At 31.6% G+C, this 21,815-nt stretch overlaps 5 protein-coding genes and 1 non-coding gene across 11 annotated transcripts in view; 3 read left to right on the top strand and 3 right to left on the bottom strand.

The window, feature by feature from the left end:
- Nucleotides 1-110: 110 nt before the first annotated feature.
- On the top strand, nucleotides 111-3,803 carry Mrpl43 (mitochondrial ribosomal protein L43). 2 transcript variants are annotated; one of them, XR_012991676.1, is made up of 5 exons: nucleotides 111-310; nucleotides 577-683; nucleotides 754-959; nucleotides 1,055-1,276; nucleotides 1,429-3,803. XR_012991676.1 is itself a non-coding variant. In XM_076308736.1 (4 exons), the coding sequence occupies exons 1-4, from the start codon at nucleotides 174-176 to the stop codon at nucleotides 1,178-1,180; spliced, it is 576 nt and encodes a 191-aa protein (XP_076164851.1). In that variant the 5' UTR covers nucleotides 111-173; the 3' UTR covers nucleotides 1,181-1,352. The 2 variants fall into 2 exon arrangements, 1 of the variants encoding a protein (XP_076164851.1); XM_076308736.1 differs by lacking the exon at nucleotides 1,429-3,803 and having other exon boundaries at nucleotides 1,055-1,352.
- Nucleotides 1,428-11,373, bottom strand: Gpat4 (Glycerol-3-phosphate acyltransferase 4). 3 transcript variants are annotated; one of them, XM_076308734.1, is made up of 10 exons: nucleotides 11,202-11,373; nucleotides 5,768-6,043; nucleotides 5,555-5,692; nucleotides 5,338-5,472; nucleotides 4,883-5,113; nucleotides 4,259-4,492; nucleotides 3,830-3,945; nucleotides 3,603-3,744; nucleotides 3,300-3,508; nucleotides 1,428-3,230 (listed from the first exon to the last, which is right to left on the bottom strand). In XM_076308734.1, the coding sequence occupies exons 1-10, from the start codon at nucleotides 11,352-11,354 to the stop codon at nucleotides 3,143-3,145; spliced, it is 1,722 nt and encodes a 573-aa protein (XP_076164849.1). In that variant the 5' UTR covers nucleotides 11,355-11,373; the 3' UTR covers nucleotides 1,428-3,142. The 3 variants fall into 3 exon arrangements, with proteins under 3 accessions (XP_076164849.1, XP_076164848.1, XP_076164850.1); XM_076308733.1 differs by having other exon boundaries at nucleotides 1,429-3,230; nucleotides 4,883-5,119; XM_076308735.1 differs by lacking the exon at nucleotides 4,259-4,492 and having other exon boundaries at nucleotides 1,430-3,230; nucleotides 4,883-5,119; nucleotides 11,202-11,372.
- Nucleotides 11,374-11,559: 186 nt separating this feature from the next.
- On the top strand, nucleotides 11,560-12,827 carry Atpsyne (ATP synthase, subunit E). The gene is made up of 3 exons (XM_076308737.1): nucleotides 11,560-11,827; nucleotides 12,312-12,468; nucleotides 12,623-12,827. The coding sequence occupies exons 1-3, from the start codon at nucleotides 11,774-11,776 to the stop codon at nucleotides 12,661-12,663; spliced, it is 252 nt and encodes an 83-aa protein (XP_076164852.1). The 5' UTR covers nucleotides 11,560-11,773; the 3' UTR covers nucleotides 12,664-12,827.
- A 151-nt stretch (nucleotides 12,828-12,978) lies between these two features.
- Nucleotides 12,979-13,051, bottom strand: Trnak-uuu (transfer RNA lysine (anticodon UUU)). Its single transcript has one exon. It is a non-coding gene; the product is annotated as a tRNA-Lys (tRNA).
- Nucleotides 13,052-13,705: 654 nt separating this feature from the next.
- On the bottom strand, nucleotides 13,706-16,936 carry Dhpr (dihydropteridine reductase). Of its 2 annotated transcripts, XM_076309834.1 has the most exons (5): nucleotides 16,781-16,936; nucleotides 15,884-15,967; nucleotides 15,558-15,804; nucleotides 13,967-14,159; nucleotides 13,706-13,892 (listed from the first exon to the last, which is right to left on the bottom strand). In XM_076309834.1, the coding sequence occupies exons 1-5, from the start codon at nucleotides 16,868-16,870 to the stop codon at nucleotides 13,793-13,795; spliced, it is 714 nt and encodes a 237-aa protein (XP_076165949.1). In that variant the 5' UTR covers nucleotides 16,871-16,936; the 3' UTR covers nucleotides 13,706-13,792. The 2 variants fall into 2 exon arrangements, with proteins under 2 accessions (XP_076165949.1, XP_076165947.1); XM_076309832.1 differs by lacking the exons at nucleotides 15,884-15,967; nucleotides 16,781-16,936 and adding an exon at nucleotides 14,294-15,353 and having other exon boundaries at nucleotides 15,558-15,684.
- A 691-nt stretch (nucleotides 16,937-17,627) lies between these two features.
- LOC143145207 (E3 ubiquitin-protein ligase KCMF1) overlaps nucleotides 17,628-21,815 on the top strand; it is a 6,201-nt gene continuing 2,013 nt past the window's right edge. The window contains exons 1-7 of one of the 2 annotated variants that reach the window (XM_076308361.1): nucleotides 17,628-17,852; nucleotides 19,434-19,601; nucleotides 19,689-19,828; nucleotides 19,913-20,112; nucleotides 20,602-20,776; nucleotides 20,889-21,082; nucleotides 21,487-21,815. The exon at nucleotides 21,487-21,815 is cut by the window's right edge and continues 110 nt beyond it. In XM_076308361.1, the coding sequence (XP_076164476.1) occupies nucleotides 17,837-17,852; nucleotides 19,434-19,601; nucleotides 19,689-19,828; nucleotides 19,913-20,112; nucleotides 20,602-20,776; nucleotides 20,889-21,082; nucleotides 21,487-21,815 (1,222 nt within the window). In that variant the 5' untranslated portion in view covers nucleotides 17,628-17,836. Of the gene's footprint in view, nucleotides 17,853-19,433; nucleotides 19,602-19,688; nucleotides 19,829-19,912; nucleotides 20,113-20,583; nucleotides 20,777-20,888; nucleotides 21,083-21,486 lie in introns of both variants that reach the window. The other variant, XM_076308360.1, reaches the window with a different exon arrangement.

The raw sequence follows: 21,815 nt of genomic DNA, 5'->3' as shown, positions 1-21,815 counted from the left end.
GCCATACACTTTTATTTTAATAATTTACAAGATGAAAGAGCAATCTATATAGTTATACCGGAAGAGGAAAATATTATAGATAGCGCCACAGGCATGCGTCTGTCGGATAACATTGAGGTAAGAAGTCGTGTGGACGAGTAAAGAAAGTTTTCTTTATATTTTCATCAGAAAAAATGGTACACAGTAATTTATTCCTTAAATTTGGATATCCACGTGCTCCATTTGGCCTTGGTATCGGTCGCTATGTATGCCAATTACAGAGAATAACTTTAAAGTTTTGCAAAAATCACGGTTCAAGTTTGGGAATTAGGTAAGCTATTTTTAAGTTTTTAATCTCTTTATGCCGAACGTTTTTCTATGTGACACTCACTGATTATACGACTGATTCGGAACAAATTAATTTATTTTTCGCTCGTTAAGTTAATACGTTCATGTTATTCCTTTTATCGGAAATTATAACCTGTCGTGTCACGTAGTCTTCGAGTGCATAGATTGAATGAAAATTACTTTCTCACGTACAAAACTTTCGTGACAATTATTTCAAGCGATGTAAAAAAACGTTTTAAATATGTGTAGGCAATTTTTAGAAAATGATTTAATTGATTTTGCAAAAGATAATCCTGGAGTAGTAGTATATGTTAAGCCAAGAAGACACAGATCTCCTGTTATAAAAGCAGAATATTGTAAGTTGAGTATTATTTTTGGAAAAGTAAGAACACTATTAATGTTATGAATGTTTTACACATATTTTAGTAAACGGTGAGATACAATGGATGAATGTTGCCAAATATAGTCATAAAGACATTATACAGTTTATGGAATTATTAAGAACACAGTATCATGATGGCTCATCTCTTCGATTGCTGAAATTATGGCATACAAACTTCCCTTCTATTCAGGGACCTTGGACACCTTTTACCTTTAAGGATCCATCTCTCAATCACGCAAACTTCCCAAATGTCAATATTTAATTTCTATTTAAATAATTATATTGAACTGAATAGTTTTATATCGTATTATTTATAATAACATTATATATTTTATCAATTTTCAGAAAGAACTTGGTAAATATATTATGCACAAATCTACAGCAACAGAGGAATTGATTAGACTGTACGAAAATCAACAAGAATCTGAACGCGAGGAAAAAGAAAATAAAGTTGGAGAAAGTATTGGCTGAAGAATTTTTATTAATTATATTTTGTTGTATATACACGAATAGAACATCAATTTATAAGATTAGATATCTTGGAATTTGGAATCAATAAAATTTTTTGTAAGTAACATTCATTCCTTTTATTTTGTATATTATGTTACAAAAGATTCTAATAAATAAATATATTTAATATTGAAGTGGAAACTTTTATGTACATGTACTGAATCATTGTTTAAGTCACTTAATGAATACATTTTTTTAATTATTTTAAGGAAAATGTACAGAACTTTTATAAAGTCATATGTACCATCTAGTGGTCTTTGTAAATTTTATGGATATATATCGTACAGGTACCAAATTAATATACAAGCTAACATAATAAATAAAAAGTATAATCAGACATAATGATTGTATAACAATTATATATAATTAATCGGTAATTTGTGCTCTATCTTTCTGTGATGTAAGTATATCAGTGACTAGTATACCATTTTATATTCAGAACGTTTAATACCTAATAGAAGCAGAATTACAATTGAAGGATTAGCACAAGTATTTTTTAATAGTATTCAATGCTACTATCGAACTAATGTGATAGGTATGTACATATATGGTATTCTTCAACTACATTTTCATATACAATTTCACGTACAAACATTTTAGCGCTTTTCATATAAAAATTATATAATGACATCGCATGTAGCACCATCATTCTTACGTAAACAATTTACTAAACTAATTTTCAAACTAAATTATTCTATTCGCTTGTTTGACTATTTGGCTGTTTAAATAGTTTATTTTTATAACGTATTTTTATTTCTGCAACAACCTATAAATATAATGTAAAATGTTACATTTCTCAGTGTGACCAGTTTAGTTTTTATTTTCATTAATACATATATTTATTTGATAAAAAAGAAAGCAAACACGTAACTGACTATCCTTTTATTCAATGCTTAGTGTTTCAATTAAATAATACCTAACTTTAATTAAAACAATCAATTAAAATGTCGTTTTGAAAATGAGTAGAATACTGTATGGGTAGCGAGTAAAGTCTATAATCTTTTATTGGTAAACATTCATCAAGGTGGGAGTCCTGTATTTTAATTAATGTGTGCATATCCACTAACTTTTTTAATTTTGTTGGTGTGAATTATAAAAATAGAAAATATGTAAAATGCGATCTTAATTAGACTGCAATGCGTGTGACATTTTAAATAATCTCCAAGGGATGGGTGCAATAGTATAACCCTAATATATTCTAACTTCTTTCGTTGAGAAATATGAATAAATAGTTTATTTTTTAGACTACAATCGAGACAGTAATATTTTTCCCTATCATTTTAACAAAAAGAAAGAAATGCAATTTTTTCTAAATAATATCAAATGGATTAATCCATCTATTAAAGTAATGGGATGAGGTGACTTAAAAATGTAAGATTAAGAGTGGGATGATTTCGATGCTACATACACACATGCACGCAAGATATTTCACATCATGACATACCATTCCACATTAGATATTTCATTATCTATAAATAATAAATTTATAATGTCTCATTGAATCTTATTATTAAAAATTGACAAATATGGTACTTGCAGCATTCTAGTTATTTAATTCAATTATAATATTAATCAAAGTTTTGTACTACAAGAAATTTTCTTTAAGAACGATTTTGCTGTTAATCTTTAACGTCGGGAAATAAAAATTATATTTCGACGTAAAATGTTGAAAATTCCATTTGATAAATTGAAACAATTTTATATAAATTTATCGATCATTTCGCGTATAAAAGATTTTAATAAAATTTAACGTACCATATTTGAGGAAATAAACAGATTGAATGATGCATACGGACTATCTTTTCCTCATCAATCAGATATCCATAGAGAAATACAAAACAGCACATCAGACGAAATGTTCTTGTTTAAACAAAATATCACACATTATATCGATCGTGAAGGTGCGACTAGAGATGACTCGATTCATTCTACTTTAAGTCGTTTACTGATTTCCTCTTGCTGCTTTTCCCTCCATTCCTTTTTTGGTTTCATTCTTTTAAGTTGACCGTCCCTATAAAGAACAATTTTATTTCATTAGTTTTTATCAATACGAAAAATTGTTCTACAATTTTTAACATACCATTGTAAGTCAACCAAACCCCCTTGTCTCGCTATCACAGATTTTACCCTATTTGCGAAATCGATTGCGCTCTCCCCTTCGTTTCTATACATCGGAGGAAGATACCAAACGTCGCAAACTATAGCCCAACTTGACATAGTCATATATAAGTATTGTATCATCGAATATCGACTGCTATTCCAGAATGCATCCCCAAATCTTGGATCATACTATAAAAGACATTAAAGTTAACTCATTATTCAAACAACTATATACACTGTATACTACTATATAACACTGTACTACACATATGTGCAAACTTACCTTTATTGCAACAGGATAAATAATGCCACCAACTTCGAAACTACCTTTTTTAAATTGCATAACTGATGTATTATTTATACATGTTCCTTCTGGGAAAATAAGAATTGGTGGATTTGTAGGATCAGATACATGTTTCTTCAACCTATAAAATGCAAAAAAAATAAAAATATCAGTTTAACTGAAATATAATACTTATATCAAGACGAAATTAATTTTGTTCAATTTACCTTTTTGCCACTGCTTCTCTATCTTTAACTTCGGACCGTTCAAACCATATATGAGGAGAAGCACGCGCTAAAGCTCTCTGTAGAATTCCTAAGAATCCACCGTGCCTCTGACCTATCTGAATTAAGATTTATTAATGGATAATATATAAATTATTTTGTACATTAAGTGCGGCAAAAAGCTACATTTTATAAATGATATTGAGACGGCACAAAACAAATATTTCTACCAATGAGAATATAAAACATAAAAAAATGAAATAAAAGACAGTAAGCTGCAAGCACTAGAAAATTAATCTCCTATTGTATGAATTTGTGTCTACCAAAAAGAGCCCCTACAAGAAAGCAGCATGCGCAAATCTCGTAAAATTTCCTTGGTGAACTTCAGAGGAATAGTTTTTATTGCCTACTAACAAAATGTAGACAACGTACCAAAGAGTAACAATTGTCGCACATGAGTACCAGAACATCAATAGGAGAAGTGTGATTAGCCACACATATGCCCCTGATAGGTCGATTCTCTGGGTTATGGTAGGTGATTACTGACGACAGAGCGCTCGATAAGACACCGAAGCACATTATGGAGACTTTGTAATTCAGCCATCGTTTGAAACTACCCTCTGGAATGTAGCCCACAACTGCTGTACATACTGTCAGCCACATCACCTGTAAACCATAAGCTTTGCACCTGAGAAACGGATTCCCTCTGTATCGTTGCTGAGTAGTTTTACCTGCAAAGCAAAGTTACAGGGCACTGTTACCTGTAACATTTACTAATGCGTTTCAACTTTGTTGATAGGCAATATGTACTGTTTTGGAGGATTTGTGGAATGAAAGATGCAAAATTGTGTTGTGTAATTTTTTTAGTTTTTTAGTGCTGGAAAGTGGTTGATTATTTTCATACAGACGTAAAAGAGACAACACAAAAGACGTACTTTCAACATACTAAACAAATAAATATTTTAACGAGATGATTCCCAATAGAAACAGCGTCTAATGACAGGCGAATTTTGAAAATAAAAATGATTTACTGGTATCCTCATAATGGTATATTACCAAAGAGAATGCTGTCTGTGTGGATAAGATGCACACATCAATTGTGGAAGTGTGATTTGCCACACACATGCCTCCAGGTTTTGGTTTGTACTCAGGATTATGGATTGTAATTGTAGCTGATACAGATTGGGCTATTAACCTGAATGCAATGAGGCTAGCCTTGTTGTATGTCCATTGTTTAATAAAACCGTTTGGTAGTGAGGCAATACAAAATGTTGTAATTACAAGATACTGTACCTAGGAAGCTTTAATATTAGTTGACTTGTAAATTTAAAATACATAATTAGTATTGAGGTAAACTATTTAAAGAAGCTTCATTGCATACAATCAAATTAAAATAATACCCTTTCATAAAAATATAATTACGAAGTAACATTTTTTCTACTATGTTTCTTCAGTTTCTGTTCAATAACAAATTATTTTCTATAAATTAGTCGAAAAATTGTTGAACTTACCCCTATGAAGCATATGAATATCCTCAAAGGAAGAAGGAAACAATATCGCATAACAAATCCAAACATCCATATCACAGTTAGTTTCCAGGAAATAAATTCATACTGTCTATTTGTTCGAGTTAATAGATTCCAGTTCTGAAATAAAAAATCGTAAAATATCATTAGCAAAACGAGAACATTTTCTGGTTAAATTTTTCGGAATAACTATGAACATTACCTTGAGCTCTTCTGCTTCAAAACGAGATGTCACCTCATCTTCGATAATAGCCTCCACACCAGCTTTGATGTAATCCAAACAGATTGCAGGTTCAAATTCCCTTTTTAATGTCTCGAAGGAATCTCTCCGGATAAGACTCTGAAACAAAAACGATTAGAATCAATTGTTTTATGCAAATTTTTTCAGTGTATTTTGTAGTAAACGGAAAATTACCTCATTTTTACCAACGGTTGTCGATGTTTGTGTTTCTTCTGCCGTTGATTCCTTTAAATGATTCCTGTGATTCTGCATCTCTGGCTCTGGTACCAAGATCAAGTCTTTTGATCTGGCTATCACGCTGTTGCTTAGAACTCCATTTTGCACCTTGCACTCGGTTTCTATGGAAGTTTGCGTACTCTGTTTTTCGACGAGCGGCTCGGGTTCTTCGTCAGCGATTCGATTCCATGTACCATTCCTCTTCTTGACGTATTCGATGTTTTGTCTACCATACTAAAATGAAAACCGTTGTCGGCAATCATCCAGAAAAGTGTTACAACGCTTCTAAAAACTCCATGCTATGACCTTCTTACTAAAGGTAAATGGTATTCGAACGATAAAACGCGATAAGCAACAAACAATGGAGCCATTGAATTTAAATTCTTTAACAAGACAAGAAGATTTTTCAATTCGAAGTGATGAGAAACGAGGTAGAATACGAGGTGGAATACGAAGAATAACGTTTGAAAAGTGCGCGACAAATAAGAATATCCATTGATTCGGGTTACAGGATAGAAAAAGAGAAACAAAAAATATTAAAAATAAGAATAAAATAAGCACAAGTGAGAAAATACGTTTACGTTTCAATTCTATCGCGATTTGTGTTTGTCTCCGGATGTTAGTGCAACCTGAATACATCGTGATTTGCAAATTCTGCAGTCGCTAATATAACTTTGACCGTTTCGATGATAATGCGCGTTTAAAAGAATTATTTCAATAATCTCGGCACTAATCAAATTAATTACTTTGCATTATCAGAGTGCAGAGGTGGAAATAAATTGTAATTAATCTCGGTCGATCGATTAGACGCTTAAAAACTAATTTATTCCTATTGATTTTCTATATTTGCCGTGTAATCTGCATATCAAGTGCTCAAGTATCGAGACAAATCGAGCTTTTGCCAACTGATAAAACCAGATAACTCTCTCAAAATTTTAACCGTAGCTCTTTCAAGTTCGTACTTGATAATTCAGTAGACGACATTATATTGGATTTCAAGCGAATACGCATTGAAAGATATTCGATGTACATGCAAATCAATGTTTTTGTTCAATCTCGGGGCAACTAACTAAAGTATATCTGTCAATGCAGCGTTTATCGAGAATGCAAAAGAGAGAAAAAAAAAGAGCAGAAAAAGTGGATATTGACGTAATTGAGAAAATGCAAGACCTTAGAAGAAAAAGAGCAGAAAAAACTTGAAGGGTAGTATCGTACCCAAGTTGGTAAAATCTCGTAACTGCACCTGTAATCATATTCGGCGAACACCCATAAGCGTTCACTACACGGACCACATTGATTGACGGAGCGCTTGTAAACACTCGAAACAAAATAAGGATTCAAAGTGTTTGCGTTCGTAATAACAATTAATGTGTCGAGTAACAAGCATTCGTACATATAATTGTAATGTACATTATAAACGTAACGAAACGTAATGGACTGTATCGATCGATCACAATGATCACGAGCGAAAGAATCTGAGAAAGTGATGTTCCACTGAGTGTAAACGTCTTTACTAAAAAAAAAAATTAGGCGTTCGAACCGAGCTGTTACTTTCAATTATACATACTTTTTTTTTTTGTCACTCGTCAGTGATAGGTCTAACGGGTTTATCTTAGCAACAAAAAGATATCACGCGTAACACCTGTCCCGTCGTTTTATTTTTTCGATAAGGATGTACAATCAATTTACTTGCCACATGCAAGTAAGCAAGCAAGCAAGCAATCAATCGTGTCCTTTTATTGTACGCTAGCAGGCACGGTTTTTGCTCGCGAACACATGACGCAATACTTTCAGCAATTTTCCTTCTTTTTCTTTCTGAACGAAACCAAAGGCCCAATTCGCGCGTAAATTTTGGTCAAGGATGCGAGAAGTTTATCAATGAACGGTCGTGTAACGGAAAGTCTGGATTAGGTCTTGGTCGGATCGAAAAAAAAATAGACATTGACATTATCTGATTAATCACAATTACAAGTTATAAAATTCCATTTCCCTCATACGGTGTCAAAGGTTACCGATTCCGATACACATGTTTTACCGGCACGGGCTTCGTCGGACTAAGAAGTTATTTCATTGCCCTGGGTATTGCAATGTTTGATAATAGTGGCCAAAGTACAATCGATAAAGGGCACGTTTAACGAGATGAGGATTGCTTGGACTTTGCATTCGATTTCCTCGATTTTCGGTTGTCTTTAGAATAATAAGCAACTGTTTAGGCACGTTACGGTACAATAACGTCAACCTTCGTACTGTGTCGTACTATGCCATAAGAGATACGGGTGCACTCGGTACAGAAATACCGTCCAACCACTACAAATACGCGTTACATATGTATCTGTGAGGAAGGCGGTCCTTCCTAGGCTCCTGATGCGCAAAGCGGGTGCGCATATATATGTTTTATGTGTCTATAATAATGGAATAATATTTTTGCGCCGAATTTACAGCTGAATCTTTGAATTGATCAGTAACTTGCGATCACGAGCAAAATGTGTGATCAAACAAAAAGTCTGGTCCGATACGGGGACAAATTGCTCAACTAGTCAAATCTCAATTACAACATTACGGTCTTCTAGGATCGCATTCCGATTTTAGATACGTCTTCAGTGGCTTATTATTATATAAACTTTAGGACAAAATAAACTGTGTTGGGCTTAAATCTACATTGTCTTCAATCTTGTTTATAATATGCGCGTATCTATAAAATAATCCAATAATACTTTCGCGCCGAATTTAAAAACCATTTGGGAAAACAACACATTTATCGTAATTTATGTTCTTTTGGTGAAATTCTACAATTTTTTTTTAACGGGATTCGTCTTAAATTTGTACATTTATTCGAGATGTACTGTCGCGTTTATATCTGTTATGGTCTTATGACGAACAAGCTGATATTTTGTACAAACGATCATTTCATTAAAATCATATTACTTTTAATTTAGACGTCTTGCTTAATCTATGTACGAAAGCGTTTAATTATCGATTGGTCTTTTCTAGAAACAAAACGAAATCTACGCGTTGTTGTAACGTATGCGGTGAACGACCTTCTTTCACAATAGAAAGATTAGTGGATCTCCTAAGACGGAAAATTACACAAGGCGATCTATCAGGAACAGAACATTTGATTATGGTCGTTATCATTAAAGGTGAGAAACAATATCCAAGACAAAATAAATGTCAAGTGGTTTCATAGTTCGTTTTAGAGTAATCAAGACTATTAATATTGTTTCAAGTGGACACACTTTCTTTTCAAAATAGAATTAAAAATCGTTTTTAATATAAATTTGTAGGGTAACTTTTATTGTTAAATTAGCTTTATCATTCGTTCTTAGAAATTGTTCAATTTGTCTAAAAAAAAAAAATCTAAATCTATATAGAAACATTTTATGGTTTATTCTTTAAAATTAAAATAATTTTAGTTACTTTCGAGAAAAATTATCTGGACAGTGTAATTGAATTATCTATTTTCAGCAACGGACTTTGCACTGACAATTATCGATCTTTATACAAATTTCCCTCATCACATGTTGATCAACGAAACAGTTATGATAATAGAAAGAACATCTAGAACAGAGTCTAATAAATGTAGTGCCTACTCGTCCCCCCTATAACCATTGATGACTAACCAAGATCAAGATTAAACAACAAATGTCTTACTCAGAACGTTTATCTTAATTGAGTAGCTTAAATAGTACACACTGAAAATCGTGAATTTACGTAAAATCGGAGACAATTGTTTACGATTTCGTTTTAAAAATCATAATCATAATATCCTTGACGATAAACAAAATTCTAAACAGTTATTGTGCAAATCAGATATTCTTCTGAAAATTTCTAAATCGTAATCACGATTTCTATTTTCAGAATGTGCGTACAATACGATCGTATTATTTGACAGGAAATTATTAATATTCGGATCGTGCCGACGAGATACCGAGAAAGTTGTATTCCTCGATATCGTAATCATGAAACATCTATGAACATATGTACATGCATTCTGCACATTTAAAACGTTATAAAAAGTATTTTAAAGTTCGATTTTTGGATATGACACGCAAAATACTTCCTCTAATAGCTTAGTGTATGTACTTGAACGTCTATAAAGAACCCTGCTTCGAAAACATTAGATTTTATACTCGGTTGCACGAATTGCTCGAGGCTAGCACTTCACTGTTGACGGCTTTAAATCGATACGAATTTGTTACGTGCAATGTAATATCGTCGTAACTTCGCCAAAGTATACTTAAATTAATCCCAATTTAATATTTCACTGCATACTCATTATGTGAGTCAACTCTGCACTCACGAATAAAACAATAAATAGGTACATGAAAATTGCATTCATTCGCATACATGAGTAATGTACGCAAACACAATATTTTTATATCGTTAGATGAAAATCGTTAATCGAATTGTAAGGTCAGTAAAAATAAAATAAATATGTTAAATCGTTATCAACGACTAAAAAATACTTGTCATTGGACCGGGAAAGATCGAGTCTTACTGATTTTTAAAATGTTTGCTATAATCGATAACTTCGATTATATGTGGCCGCGCAGTTTCTTCGTGATTCATTATTATTATATTTTATTTAATATTTCTAAAAATTTATTTTTTTTAATAAATTAAACGATAACAACTGGATAAGGTAGTTTTGTAAACATCTTTCATCACATTTTTCACATCAATTCATTTCGTGAGGCTGACGTTTTCATTACTGTCACCGACCAACGTGGTTTTGAACATACTTTTAACACACCCTTTTGTTTCAAAAAACCATGTCTTGTAAAATATAAACAGTAAATACCGTGAAATTAGACAAGAGAAATTACTATTAATGTTCTCTTGACATTTTAAATTATAAATCGAATTATTACTACTTGTTGGTCGTTAATTAAGTATTATGAAAAGTTCAACTAGTATAAATGTGACGGTAGATTTCATTGAACGACATTTCGAAATATAGTTGACGATAAAACATTATTAACAATAAGTAAACACAGTTGTCAGAAATATCTTGGACACTAACAAGAAGTTGTTCAAGAAAAGGATTTAGAAGGTGGCGTGAGCTTTAACATCCGAATTAAATTCGATGTTTAAGTCAAACTATGCAAGTAGAATTCAAAAGGGATCCTAAATATAATTTGGAACTGTTACATTTTTGAAAAACTATTTTTATAATTAACACGTGTTCTTGTCGACAAGTTCTATTGCGAAATGTTTATTAAAAAATGATTTAATCTGTACGTCTGTATGGACGATGATAGATATTCTATTCATAACTTTATAGTATATCATTACTCAGACAGGTATTGCCAATTCAATTCACGATTTTCAAAATTGTTCTGTACAGCATAACAATTAGTTCATATTTGTGTGTTTTTAGTAAATGTCTTACCTCGAAAAGTGCTAGCAACAATTTTATGTATAATCTTCTAACGCCAAGTGACTCTCCAATAGAAGCCAGAAATATAATAGCAAGCAAAAACATAAGAAAAGGTGTTAAAAATAACGAAATCGTCAAAGACATCACCATCCACAATGACGCCATTTTACTTACTGCCGAAAATTAAGAGAGAGTTAAACGATCCTCACTGAGAATCCATGACTATGAGTATTACCGAGAGGTACTAAAACTTGCGATGACTGTCGATGCTTCTCGAATATATCACTAGAGGGTTACGAAGAGTAGCCGATTCTCGCAAGTTCTAAAAACACAAAATAAATTCCTTTTATTGTTAGACCAAACGCTTAGAGTTTTACAAACAATACGCTATGATGTTATTTGCATGAATGTTGACTACAGTGAAATAAATACAGCTGCGCACATGAATACTGCATACGGTGTAGTTAAGTTTAGGAAAATGATGATTATTGATATTTTGTTTTTGAAAATACCGCGGTATCCAATTTATAGAGGGCTTGACAATAATTTTAGTCGAAGTTCTTGTTTCCAAGCCCATTTGCAAAATGTCGACTATTGAGGCAGGACCAAGACCCTTGCGAGTCTCCCCTTTGATTAAAGTAAGTACCGTCATTTGTTCTAAGTAGTTTTGAAATTTCGAAAAATTGTATTTAAAATTCTAATGTAATCGTTTTTTGTAAAGAAATTTGTGCATACTTTGTACTCTTACAAAAATAAACGCATTTCATTACGTGTGTCTTCAAATTAATTATATTACATAATTTTTATGGAATTTAACAAAATGATATCAATTTAATATTCGTGAAAATATTTAAAAAACTTTTAATTTGTGTTGGTTCCGTCATGCTACTACATCTAAAGATAAATTGTCTAGAATGAATTTGTGTTATTTTATAACCTTCTTGATAAGTCCAACACCAAACAAGTGTTATCTGAATAGTATATCTTGTTAAAACAATTAAATAGAAAATAGCGTTATTAAAACATTTATTAAGTTTTTTAAACTTTATTTACATATATGCTACATTTAATTGCTTCTCTTAGATAAGATTATATTGTAGTAAATAATTATGTTTTATACAGTTTGCTCGATGGAGTTTTCTCTTAACTGGAATTCTTTATGGAATGTACCATTATCGAAGGTTCAGTAAAATAGAAAATGCTCGCCGGGAGAAAGAACTGAGAGAAAAACCCATGCGAGATGCACAACTGGCTGCAGAGAAAGCACGCAAACAACAAGGTAAAGGATATTATTAAAATAATTACCAATATGACTTAATTAATTGTGACCAATTTAATAATTTGTATAGTATGTAACACATAGTTTTTGAAATAGTCTGTTTATATTTTTATTAAGCACAATTATATATTATAATAACACATTTCTGTTTCAGAGGAACAACAAATGTTGGCTGACATTTTCAAAGTTACATAAAAAGTATCAGTATGTTATTGATAGTTTAGATGATTGTAATTAATAAATTAATGTTTAATTATTTACTACATGAAATATCCATTATATAAATTCAGAATCTACAGTGGATGTTAAACATAAACTTTCCATTGTACTTATTTCAAATAAATATTGTTTACATCATGTTCAATTGTATTTCCGAATCTCAATACTTCCAAACTCTTATTGCATTTTATACAAACATAAAATATTGTATCGTATTATTCATATTTATAATACATGGTTATATGAATAATTTGATAAAAAAATATCAGTTTTCGTATGGAAAAAAATTACCGCCCGAACAGGGACTCGAACCCTGGACCCTCAGATTAAAAGTCTGATGCTCTACCGATTGAGCTATCCGGGCACTTGCGTAGTACTATCAGAAGTGACATATTTGTTTACTTATATTAATAATGAATATTTATATACATGTAAATGTAAAATTTAATTAATTATAACCGTAGTTCCAATTTATTTTTAAAAAAGTAATTATTTACATGTTTATATCTGGATATATTACAATTGTAATTCTTAAAAAGCAATCAAGTAACTGATTAAATGATACACAATTATTTAACAATAAAAATTATACTCGGTAGTGCGTTGAAGTATTATTCTTTATTTGTTTCTTAACATTTTTTCTTAATACAACAGATATGAAAGAAGCTCTGGAATGTTTAATTGTATAAAATATATTACATCTATATAAAAATAAATACAAAAACTTATATCAAACTTGTTACATTTCTTTTAAGAATAATGTTTTCTTGTTTTAGGTTTCCCATATTGGAGTGAATACAGTGTTAATAGAAATATTGAAAGGTATGGATAAAAGTATTCTTACATATTTAGATATAAAGTTAAAAAAAAAAATATATATATATATATTTTTATAATATATAAAATATATATGTATATATATATATATATATATATATATATATATATATATATATAACGTAAAACGTAAATATTTCAAAAATACAAGATTCAATTATTAAGAAAAAACATTGAACATGAAACATGAAACATTTACAGCAGGTATGTATATTGTCATGGAAGCACCCAGAAATGTGTTTGTTCCCAAAAATGCAGTTTTCTCTGTTTAAACGGCGATTAATTGTGTTTTATTATCTTTGGTAATTAGTTGCACAAGACTGCCGGTAACAGGACGATCCTGACCTTGTGACCACTTCCAAAAGAGGCTATTAAATAAAACGTAATCTTTGTAACAAATAAATGGAGTAACATGAAACAGAGATAAAAAAACATTAATTACTCTGCTACAAATTCAAGTGAAGTCCAGGCAGATGTATCAGCATTGGCCATCCATTTTCTATTCATAGGTGTATCCAAAGTAACAGGTAAAATTGCACTAACTAATGAATTCTTTGGAAGACCACTCTGTTTGGCTGCCAAGGATTTGGTAAGATGATGAACCGCAGCTTTAGCCATTCCATAGCCAATCATACCTGTTTTAATAAAGTCATATAATACGAGGTGTGTTCAAAAAGTATCGCGAATTTTGTGTTTTTTCAAAAATTATTTATTTATTCATGAATATCTATTTTGTCCCCTTTAAAGTAATCCCCATGAGATATTATACACTTGTGCCAACGGTTTTTCCAATCTTCGAAGCACTTCAAAAAATCATTTTTTTGTATCCTTTTCAGCTCCTCCTTCGATGCCGTCTTTATCTCGTCAAGCGTAGCGTAACGTCGTCCTTTCATGGGCCTCTTCAGTTTAGGGAACAAGAAAAAGTCGCAGGGGGCCAGATCTGGGGAATACGGTGGCTGCGGCATCATTAGTGTGTTGTTTTTGGCCAAAAAGTCGCGCACAAGCAAGGATGTGTGAGCAGAGGCGTTATCGTGGTGCAAAAGCCAATTTTTGTTCTTCCACAAATCCGGGCGTTTCTGGCGGATTGCTTCGCGCAAATTGCGCATAACTTGCAGGTAATATTCTTTATTGACCGTTCTACCCTGTGGCAAGAACTCATGATGCACCACGCCCCTGCAATCGAAGAAAACTGTCAGCAAAACTTTCACATTCGACCAAACTTGGCGCGCTTTTTTCGGTCTTGGTTCGTGTGGCAGCTTCCATTGAGATGATTGAGCTTTGGTTTCCACGTCATAACCATAAACCCACGATTCGTCACCAGTTATGACCCTCTGGAGCAAATTTGGGTCGTCGCGGACAGAGTCCAACATCTCATTAGCAATGTTCATGCGAAGCTGTTTTTGGTCGCAATTGAGCAATTTTGGTACGAATTTCGCGGCGACCCGTCTCATGCCCAAATCATTGATAAAAATCGAATGGCACGAGCCAATCGATATGTTTAGGTCCTCAGCAACTTCTCTAACGGTGATTCGACGATTGGCCAATATCATTTTCTCCACTTCATTAATTTTTTCGTCTGTTGTTGAAGTGCTCGGGCGTCCGGCACGCTCTTTGTCGTTCCCATCTTCTCGGCCTTCTGAGAACATTTTGTACCACCGATAAACGTTGCTTCGGTCCAAGGTAGCTTCTCCGTATGCCACAGTCAACATTCGGAATGCATCCGCGCACTTAATTTCGTTTTTCACACAAAATTTGATACAGGTTCTTTGATCCATTTTTCTTAATAGATAAAAATCGAAGACGATCCAAAACACGTGCAAGCAAAGCAGCTGTCAACCATTAAGTGAACATTCAAAATGGCCGAGCTTGTCGGCATAAGTGAGAGACATGAGTACCAACATAAAGCCACAAAAAGATCGAAATTCGAATATACGTAACCCGCGAAAATTCAAAATTCGTGATACTTTTTGAACAAACCTCGTATATACAAAAATGAAAAAAATTAACTTCCAGTACTAAATAAAACTTCTTACCTGGTGTATCTACTAATGCTGCTTTGGCACCAGTCAATGATAGAAATCCACCTTCTTTTAAGTGATGTACAGCAATACTACCGGCAATGGATGAACTCCATACACTTTGCTTCCACATGAGTTCACTATTTTTTATAAAATCTTTATCTGCAGCATTTCCACCAGCCCATCCACCAGCAACACAAATCACTCCATCTACTTTATCTCCATTTAAGATATTTGTAAGTTTTTGTAGAATATCAACTTCCTAGATAACATACAAAAACATATTGTTATATAAAATTATATACTTTCATTTAATGTAATATAGCAATTTTTTAAATTACCTGTTGATGCCAACTGCTTTCATGATTCACAATTATATTTGCATCTGCTTGTTCATTTGATTTCATATCAATGCAACCAACCCACTATGATTATATAAATAATATATTTTAAAAAATCTATAATAATTTTTCTTCAAATCTTATTTATATATAATGTATATAATTTTATAAAAATGTACAATTATTTTATAGAGTAGAAATATAATATACTTTTTATGATAAAAAATATTCTCTTCAAGTTATAAACGTAATAAAATTTCAAATTTTTACATTAGTTGTTAGATACAAGCTATGATGTATTGTGAAAGGTTCTGGTTTACCAGTTTTGGCCTTGAGGTAACTTTCCTATATATTTCAAGATTACTCAGCAATCATGGCATTTCATTCTTAAAGATATATTTATACAATGTTACCATTTAATTGTTTAAATATAATTTATTTTATAAGTTACAATATATAAATTACAATTCAATGAAAAAACATTGTATGTATGTACGTAATAATTAGTATTGGTAAACATAATATTATATGTTATAACATTTAAAATAGTGTAATAATAGCGAAATAATTAAAAATACCATTAAGTACTTTAGAAATACAATCATTTATGTATTTTGTAAGATAAATCTTGCGTAATAGCAATTTGTGTTCATTCACTTTCGCTTAATAGTTATTTGAAATTAGTTATTAGTAAATATGCAAAATGAATCGTTTACTAAATACAAAAGTGGTTTACAATTTATTTTCAGTTGAACAAAACTAATTGTCAATATTTGTCAAGTAAATATTTTTGGAAATACTGTAAAGGCTGGAATTTTCAAAGAATGTAGTCAGTTTTAATATAAACGTCGATCGAATTTTTTAGTTTTATTATAAATTCTTGGGTTGATCACTTACCCAATTTTTCGATTTAAATTTTGAAACACAAGTAGAGCCTAAAGCACCCTTGCCACCATATATAATAACGCGTCCAAGCACCATCGCCATTGTTCGATAAATGAAGCTACTTCACGAAATAGTTTGCGATTATATACGGAAGAGTACGAAGTCGTACGAGAAACTCTCGGAAAAGTTCGTAAAAGGAGTGCCAGATTGCCAGATTTCGGCACAAACTATGAAAATAGATTGCCAATCGAGTGGCTGGTATTGTTCGAGTGGAAAGTACTTAAAACACTCTTTAATATAGTACCTTAGCAATCAAGTGTTTAGCAATTAATTTGATACTGTACTGTTTAATTTATTTCATATTTGCTTTCTCACGATCTTATTAATGTATATACAGTCTTATTAAGACATGTAGTGTAAAAGTGGTTATACTCCATTTAAAATTAAATTTTTATTTAGAATTGAGTAAAATATCGATTTATTTAACAGCAATTTCAAATAATGTCATTATTTCTTTAGATTATCATTTCAAATACCGTTAAAATAGTTATAAATTATTAAGAAAATTTCTATTAATTGTTTTAAATGCAGTTTAGTATCATATATAATATATTCATAATATATATAAAATCACTTATTTTACTTACAAAATATTTTTTTTCTTATATAGATTTGAAAGGACAATATCTCTGTTACAAAAGTATTTAATAGAAATTGTTTCAGTTCGTATAACGACAGACGTTTAACAAATGACTATACTTAATAATATTTCAATTTCCCGCGTATATTTATCAAGCAGGTGGCAACGTCGCAATGACAGAGACCCTGCCCGCAACATTCTCCGGGAGCGTAGGTCTAGTGTGACGTCACGGTAGCCTAGTTGGGTTAGGTTTTACGCTGGAAATTCTAACGAAAAATTTTTTGTTTGACGATTAATGTTTTTCCCATCGTGTCTGCTGTACTGAGCGACGTGAAGAGCTAACGCAGTGGAGAGCAGTAATTGTATTTCGTAAACTGTTCGATCGCGAGACCCCGCGCTATCGGCGTATATGAGATTTTAAACGGAAAATGAATCGACATGAAGGTACGTACGTGTGTGCTGTTCCTGATCAGCAAGTCAGCCTCGAATTTGCATTTGCTAAATTTGTTTTACATTAATGGTAACATTTTTGGATCATGGGGATTTGGAATTATATGTAGAAAGTTTATGCAGACTCGTCGTCGAGGTTACGAAATCTGCGAAGCATGAGATTTTTCGTAAGACATTTCTTGCGAGCCCTGTACCAAAGGGTCTAATGTCAGAGGCCAGATGGCAGCACTTATAAAAAATTACTCCAATTTCTGTGAATTTGCAATGTTCTTCTTTGATGATTTCAATGAATTTTTTGCAGTGTCATCACTTTTCAATACCTCATTTTTATAAGATATATAAAATCGAGGGAAAATATTTTTTGATCAGCTGTCAGAATACTCTACCAGCTGACTCCTTTGAAATTAGTTTTCTTGTTCAATCCCCTTCTCTTTCTGATAATGTTAGAGCTCTAAAACATATTGGAACATATTCCTTTCGTTCTTCATATTCTAGTCAGTTTTTTTCTTGACCTTTTTTAAATTTTAAATCTACTTTCTAAATATTAGCAAATTATTTGTTCTATTGTGATAACAATTGTAATATTAAAGAATAGAGTATACTGGATTTTTCAAATTTAAATATTATAATGACATTAGCAAAGTCAAAATAATTATAACCTGATATGTAAATATAATTAATATACATGATATTTTACATTCGCATTGCATCTATGCATGTTACATAATTGAAATTACAATTAATATATTAAAGTTCAAAAGTGTTATTGCTGATTATATTTGTACAAATATATTAATCTTTGTAATGTACATTGCAAGAAAGCAATACCACTCTTGTTTTGATATATTTTACAAGTTGTGTATATATAAGTTACACATGTATCATTAAATATTATTGTGCTACATGTATATATGCATTATGTGCAAAAATTTAAGTTTTAGTAAATGATAGACTGTAGAGAAATACATGAAGCCACAAAAATATTTCAAGGGAAACAGTATTCTAGCCTTAAATATAGGTACTTCCAATATAAAAAACAAAGGTTAGACTTTTAATATTATATCCATCAGTATGTAACTATAAAAAATTATATGCTGTGCACTCTTTTAATGTTTGTATTGATATGATTTTGTTGCATTACATATTCATTACTATTTATATTATTTATATGAGATCAATTATTAATATTCATAGAATTATATGTGTATTTTTATGAAAATATGGAGCAACCTTTGTTAGAAGAATTGTATGTACTTGCAGACGGATTTAAAAGTAGACTTAAGCAAGTTACTTTTTATAGATTTGGTTCAAGGTTACTGCACACATATGTATGTATAAGGTACATATAAATATCTTTTGTAGGAACAACTGTATTTTTCTTTCAAAGCTCTTATTCTAAATATATACATTGTGCAGTACCTTTCCTTTGTGTATTATTTATCAGGTACATATATATATTATTATATGAAAATGTTTTCTTATTTTTGTGGTTTTGGTAATATGATTAAACTACTTTGATTGTTATGAAGTATTAATTACATATGAAACATCAATTTAAGATTGTGTTTATTTCAGGGGTAAGTTGTGACTCCTGCTTAAAGGGGCATTTTCGGGGTCGCAGATACAAGTGCCTCGTGTGCTACGATTATGATTTGTGTGCCAGCTGCTACGAAGGGGGTGCCAATACTACAAGCCACCTCACGGATCATCCTATGCAGTGTATACTTACTAGATCTGATTTTGGTGAGACATTTATCAAATCTTTATGTGATTATTATTTTAAATATGACATAGTTTTAACAATTAATTCTCTCATTTATTAATGAATAGAATTATTTTATGGTGGAGAAGGAGTAAGTGTAGAGCAGCCACAATCTTTAACTTGTCCTTACTGTACAAAAATGGGTTTTACTGAGGCTACATTGCAAGAACATGTTGCTGCAGATCACCCAGATACTTCTTTTGAAGTTGTATGTATAATAAAGTATTTTGTACAGTTAAGTGTTTATGATATTGCATTATCAAGAAAATTTCTTTTTATAATTTTATTATAGGTTTGTCCAGTATGTGCATGTACCCCAGGAGCAGATCCTAATAATGTGACTGATGATCTTGGAGGACACTTGAGTTTGGAGCATCGTAGTGGACCAAGAGACTTGATCTCTTTTCTCGATGAACCATCTTCAAGTAGACATAGTAATAGTAGACGGATACCAAATCAGTCTAGAGCTGTTGGTGGGCCACGACCTCGCAGGTATGTATGCTAATTTACATAGTAAATTTAATTTAAAGTAAACATTACAATATATCTTAGAAGTAAAGTACTGTATTTTTATACATAAGTACATTTATTGTTTATTTGAATATTTCATAAGTAATGTAATATGATATCTTACCAACATAAATTATTACATATATGTAAATGTATCACTTCATTGAATGTGTATTTTGGAGGGTCACATTTGTATGCATGTAATCTTATTCAATAACATTTTTTCATTTGTACTATAATTTTTAATATTAGAAGTCATTACTTATCATTTATTAAAATACCATTTAGTAATCACACATGGATATTACAATGTGTGATTTTTGTTTTCTTAAAATGGAAAATACGTTTTGTCGCAAAAATTTTTGAAAAATACATCAAATAAGGTTTCAGCTTCAGTTCATCATCATCATCTCATCTTAGATAATGTTCATTGGCGTGTCATTGGACCTGCAGGTCCAATATGCATTTCAGTTCGTCCGGGGGATTGAGTCCAAGTAGTCGAGATGGTATAGATCCAATTGCTGAATTACTCTCTCAATTATCTGGTGTTCGTAGAAGTGGTGTTGTAACTGGTCAGAGTTCATCATCACCATCACAATTACAACAATTGCAAATGCAGCTACAGTTGGAACGACAACAAGTTAGAGTATGTATAATTTGAAATTTTCAGAAAATTTTATTTAGAACACAAGATTGTTAGTAAACTATTTAAAATTATGTTTTGTTAAATACATAGTAGAATAAAAATATGTTTTCAGGTTGCTAGGCAGCAATTGGAGCGGTTACCTAGGAGGCAGAATCAGCCTATCGGTTCCGTAAGCGGAGGAGGAGGAAGTACTATAACCAGTGTGGTAGCAAATAGTACGAGTAGTAATAATAATGCAACCAATGTGGCCAACCCGTCCGGCGTATCATCCACCAATTCACAGAACTATATGTTTCTATTGCCAACGTATGTTATTTTTTTATATTATAAAATTTGATAATATGATCATTTAACATCACTTAATGATGTTAACGCAATATACATTAACATTAAAACTTAGACATGTTATTGAAATTCAAATTGATTGCAAGAAAAACACTTAACGTTAAATTACACTATTAGGATCAGGAAATGAATATTCGTTAAAATAACTGATATCTGTATCTTTTTAGACATGCTTATACATGATATATGTACATACTAGTTCTTTGTTCAAAACATTCAAAACTGCATGTCATAGTTGCTAAAAGTAATATTTTAAGATGATCCTATTGAGTGTGAAATGGATGTCACTTTTTTTAATTTTCATACAATAGTAAGCCTATCTTTACTCATGGTTTTTCTTTGTTCTTTTTGCCTCCTTTTTACAGATGCATTACCACTACTTTATCTGACTCACAGTTACAAAATATTGAACGCGAAAGTGCGAATAGGAGTCTCTTTACACGTGAACTTATTGTCGGAACTCTTTCTCAAACATTGCCGGAGTTGATACAGCAGCAATCTGCAGCGCAGACACCAGTGTCAAGTGCGACTACTGTCACAACCAGTCCTGAAACACCAAATGCTAATACTTCGACGGTTTCTACGAAGAAATTAAGTTTAGCTCAAGAAGCAAAAAGGGATCAAGCGACAAATAAACACGTAATGCAAACTTCTACGCAACAGTCGCACACTGTTCAAGCTGCTGCCGATAGTG

Source organism: Ptiloglossa arizonensis, chromosome 4 (assembly GCF_051014685.1).
Source record: "Ptiloglossa arizonensis isolate GNS036 chromosome 4, iyPtiAriz1_principal, whole genome shotgun sequence".
Lineage (NCBI taxonomy): Eukaryota > Metazoa > Arthropoda > Insecta > Hymenoptera > Colletidae > Ptiloglossa > Ptiloglossa arizonensis.
This window is presented reverse-complemented; position numbering and strand designations above follow the sequence as displayed.

Bases quoted from the DNA above. Each gene is read 5' to 3' on its own strand.
- Mrpl43 (XM_076308736.1), top strand. From the start codon at position 174: ATGGTACACAGTAATTTATTCCTTAAATTTGGATATCCACGTGCTCCA. The intron at 311-576 runs GTAAGCTATTTT...AAATATGTGTAG, and splicing joins GGTTCAAGTTTGGGAATTAG to GCAATTTTTAGAAAATGATT. The intron at 960-1,054 runs GTCAATATTTAA...ATCAATTTTCAG, and splicing joins ATCACGCAAACTTCCCAAAT to AAAGAACTTGGTAAATATAT.
- Gpat4 (XM_076308733.1), bottom strand. From the start codon at position 11,354: ATGGCGTCATTGTGGATGGTGATGTCTTTGACGATTTCGTTATTTTTA. The intron at 5,693-5,767 runs GTAATTTTCCGT...TTTTTGTTTCAG, and splicing joins CAACCGTTGGTAAAAATGAG to AGTCTTATCCGGAGAGATTC. The intron at 3,946-4,258 runs GTACGTTGTCTA...ATCTTAATTCAG, and splicing joins GCGACAATTGTTACTCTTTG to ATAGGTCAGAGGCACGGTGG.
- Atpsyne (XM_076308737.1), top strand. From the start codon at position 11,774: ATGTCGACTATTGAGGCAGGACCAAGACCCTTGCGAGTCTCCCCTTTG. The intron at 11,828-12,311 runs GTAAGTACCGTC...TGTTTTATACAG, and splicing joins GAGTCTCCCCTTTGATTAAA to TTTGCTCGATGGAGTTTTCT. The intron at 12,469-12,622 runs GTAAAGGATATT...TTTCTGTTTCAG, and splicing joins GAAAGCACGCAAACAACAAG to AGGAACAACAAATGTTGGCT.
- Dhpr (XM_076309832.1), bottom strand. From the start codon at position 15,299: ATGGATCAAAGAACCTGTATCAAATTTTGTGTGAAAAACGAAATTAAG. The intron at 14,160-14,293 runs GTATAATATCTC...TTATTAAAACAG, and splicing joins GAAAAACCGTTGGCACAAGT to GTATGATTGGCTATGGAATG. The intron at 13,893-13,966 runs GTAATTAATGTT...TTTATTTAATAG, and splicing joins TCACTTGAATTTGTAGCAGA to CCTCTTTTGGAAGTGGTCAC.